The sequence below is a fragment of the Gossypium hirsutum genome, chromosome A02, assembly GCF_007990345.1.
Source record: "Gossypium hirsutum isolate 1008001.06 chromosome A02, Gossypium_hirsutum_v2.1, whole genome shotgun sequence".
Classification (NCBI taxonomy): domain Eukaryota; kingdom Viridiplantae; phylum Streptophyta; class Magnoliopsida; order Malvales; family Malvaceae; genus Gossypium; species Gossypium hirsutum.
Genome location: NC_053425.1, coordinates 16,328,373 through 16,332,013, shown reverse-complemented (window position 1 = coordinate 16,332,013; position 3,641 = coordinate 16,328,373). Strand labels below are relative to the sequence as shown.

The 3,641-nt window shown below is 37.5% G+C and overlaps 1 protein-coding gene across 1 annotated transcript; it reads left to right on the top strand.

The window, feature by feature from the left end:
* The first annotated feature begins 572 nt into the window (after positions 1-572).
* On the top strand, positions 573-3,385 carry LOC107952046 (probable enoyl-CoA hydratase 1, peroxisomal). Its single transcript, XM_016887285.2, has 3 exons — positions 573-1,365; positions 1,447-1,729; positions 3,083-3,385. The coding sequence occupies exons 1-3, from the start codon at positions 956-958 to the stop codon at positions 3,185-3,187; spliced, it is 798 nt and encodes a 265-aa protein (XP_016742774.2). The 5' UTR covers positions 573-955; the 3' UTR covers positions 3,188-3,385.
* The last annotated feature ends 256 nt before the right edge of the window (positions 3,386-3,641 follow it).

The following is a 3,641-nucleotide window of genomic DNA, read 5'->3' as shown; positions in this document are numbered from 1 at the left end:
CACAAGAGTTTTAACGAGGTTCGGTAAATTATACCTACGTCCTCAGGCACTAACACCAGATGATAACTTTATTATCTCCAAAATAATACAAACAAATACAATTCCTTAAGAATTCTCAAATGGGAGAAGAGAGAAAACTAAGAGAGAAAGATTGGTTGGGATAGTTGAAATGAAAAATGAGAAGGTCTATTTATAGTTGAAATTCAGGGACTAACTTGCAAATGGCCTAAAAAATTAGGGACCAAAATTGCAATTATCCCATTCAACTTTTCAACATTCGGTGCAACTTGCTTCACCTTTTTAACAAGTTGCTTCTTACCTTTGTTGACTTTTCAACAAAAAGAAACAAGAATCGAGACTGAGTTGTTTGTGGGAGTGAAAGAAGGGCAGAAAGGAAATTTGAGACTGTAAGCATTTTAGGGTTTGTTTTATTAGAATAAAAAGAAAAATGCATTTTGGGCTGTTAGTTCTTTACATTTTCGGCTGACCTATTACTTGGACTTTGATATGCATGTTTGAGTTTGCGGGCAATGGGCTTAAAATATAATATTCAGATCTCCGGACTTAGACAAGTGAGTTGGGACACTTATAGATCTACGATTGAGTGGCATTTTTCTTAAGCTATATCTTGATGAGTTTGCAGTTTACCCTTAAATGAAATAAAATATTATGACGAAACACAATTACCAAAAAACCAGATCAGACACGTAGGGAGTGGGATTTTTTTGTTTTCTTATGTTCTTATCCGCTTCCCATCTCCATCTCCATGTTGCCGTTATCAGACACGTAATGCAAGGCATTATCTACACGCAATCAATGATGATGACGAAACACAACTACCAAAAACCAGATCCATGTTGAAAATATTTATTTTATGTAACCATTTCCAAAATTGCAATAAAATTTATTCATCTCCTCTTTTGGATCTTTCCCTTTCTTTCCTTTTCCTGTAAAAATGGAGGGTTCCTCCTCTGAGAAGCTGATCATTGTGACCCGTGAACCTGATGGGATCGCTACTGTTACCATCAATCGACCCAAATCTCTCAACTCCTTGACCCGGCCCATGATGGTGGACTTGGCCAAGGCTTTCAAGGCTCTTGCGAAGGACAACTCGGTGCGGGTCATCATCTTGTCTGGAGCTGGACGGGCTTTCTGTTCAGGCGTGGATTTGACGGCTGCACAAGATGTTTTCAAGGGTGACGTTAAGGACCCGGAGACGGATCCGGTTGTTCAGATGGAGCAATGCCCCAAACCAATCATCGGAGCTATCAACGGCCTTGCTATTACTGCCGGCTTCGAGATCGCCCTCGCTTGTGATATGCTGGTCGCTGCTAAGGGAGCCGCTTTCGTTGATACTCACGCCAGGTAACAATTGCCGAAGATAAACAAGTCGAAGGCTTTGATTTTATCATTTGTTGATTTAGTGTTTTGAAAAATTGATTGTAGATTTGGTATATTTCCTTCATGGGGTTTATCCCAGAAGCTTGCACGCTTTATAGGACCAAACAAGGCTCGCGAAGTGTCGTTGGCAGCCATGCCTTTGTCAGCAGAGGAAGCTGAGAAATTGGGGTTTGTCAATTATGTTGTTGACCAAAATGAAGTGCTGAATAAAGCTCGACAACTTGCAGGAGCAATTATGAAGAACAGTCAAGACTTGGTTCTCAGGTACAAGTCTGTGATCAATGATGGGTACAAATTGGATCTTCGTGAGGGTCTCGCCATGGAAAAGGTATTCATTACGCTTATGTATATCTTTTCTTGGATAAGCATGGTTTTATTTATCTAAAAGAACTTGGAAATTGCTGCTACATAATGAAAAGAAAGTAATCAAAGCTATGCAATACAAGAATAAAAGAAAGTGAAAAAGATTGTATTCCATGTGTCTTTACATGGTTTCTTAGCCTGCTAACGGTTGTCTTCGCACGGTTGATGGTATGTTTGGTAATCTGCTGAAAAGTTCCATATAATCTGTTGTTTATCTCCCTTCAAATCTGGTAGATGAAGGTCCTAGCAATACTCAATACAATTCTGATCGAGGATTCGCTGCTTAAGTATCTTACTGCCCATCTCTGTTCTTCCTCCCAGCCTGGTATAGCTTTTTTTGAGTTGGCATTGACATAGAATATCCTTTGAGACTTTCTTAGAGAGCACAATTTGAAGAACAAGTAGTTTTCAAATTCTTGCTCTGGCTGACAGAACACACGCACAGTATGGTGTTATCCTCCAGGACAGTGAATGATCCTAGGTTGACAGCCTAATAAGTGTAGCCATCTAATAAATCATTGCAGGCTTTGGGATATGGAGAGGACCCTGAGTATTTGACATCAGAGAAATTCGAGATTAACCTTGCTGCCTAGTAAGCTGAAGAGCTATCAGCCTCACTTGCAATATTTGTCTGCTGTTCTGCTGCTGTTTTGATTTGCATTGAGCACATGAGCATTATTAATCCAAGTAATCCAAAAGAGAACCGACTGGGGACAATAGAAACCAAACATAAGTTGTTTAAATCAAATCGTCTTTCAGAGCTAGTTTTGCAAATTCGTAACCTTGCTCCTTGGCTGATTTACCCTACTTATTCAGTAGAACCGAGAGGATAGTTGATTAATTATGTCCTAGACACTTCCAGGAAGAAGGAAAATTAACTGTACCAGTTGTTCTGGATATTTAACATCGCTACCTGAACGAGTTAAAGTTTTCCCTGCATAAGATAGGAACTTTGTAATCCAATAGTTGATTTGTGTAGCGATCTTCTCTATTAGTAGGAACCATTCCCAGTCAGTTGCCTCCTCCTCAGTAAGGGCAATCCTAAATATCTCAATGAAAATCACCAAGTGTAATGCTAGGGGTTTGATAAAAAAGTTTCCTATGTAGAGATAACAGATGATTCCATAGTTCCCTTCTATCAATCACCTCATTTCTTCCTTATATGCTGATAATACATGATTCCTCCAAAGAATCCATGTTCTACCATTGCTTCTGTTTACTCATCTCTTAAGCATTCTGTCCTTGCAACTTGAGCTTGTTTGAAGGGTTAAGATTTTTTTGCTGATTTTCCCAATTTAAATTCATGTTCTTTTTATAGGAGAGGGGTCATAAATACTACGATGGAATGACACCGGAGCAGTTTAAGAAGATGCAAGAGTTCATAGCTAGGCGGGGTTCCAAGAAACCATCTTCCAAGTTGTAATATGATCTCTTCCATGCATCTTCTGACTTGTTGTTTAGTCACTGTTTTATAATGAAAACATAATGGAAATAAATTTGTGGTTACTGGACTCTTACTAATACATAAGTATCAGTTCTGTATAATGAGTTATATGGTTTTTAACATGATAAAACCGTGTTTGGAATGTATTAATTTAATTTCTTCTTCTATCTTTAGTTACGACTAAGCCTTCTTCAACCTATGGGTCAAATTCCAAATGGAAAATTTATCTTATTTGAGACAATTCCAATTTAATTATCAACGTATCATGAACTTGAGTGGAACCAAAAATATGAGTTCTATGTATAAATAATAAATCTATTTGCTACTTTGTGTGTCAAATGTTTTTTTTTAAGATTAATTTTATTAGAAGCTGTTATGGTATTTAGTTTTTTTATACAATATTTAAAATTATTTATATTTCTTCTTTAATTTT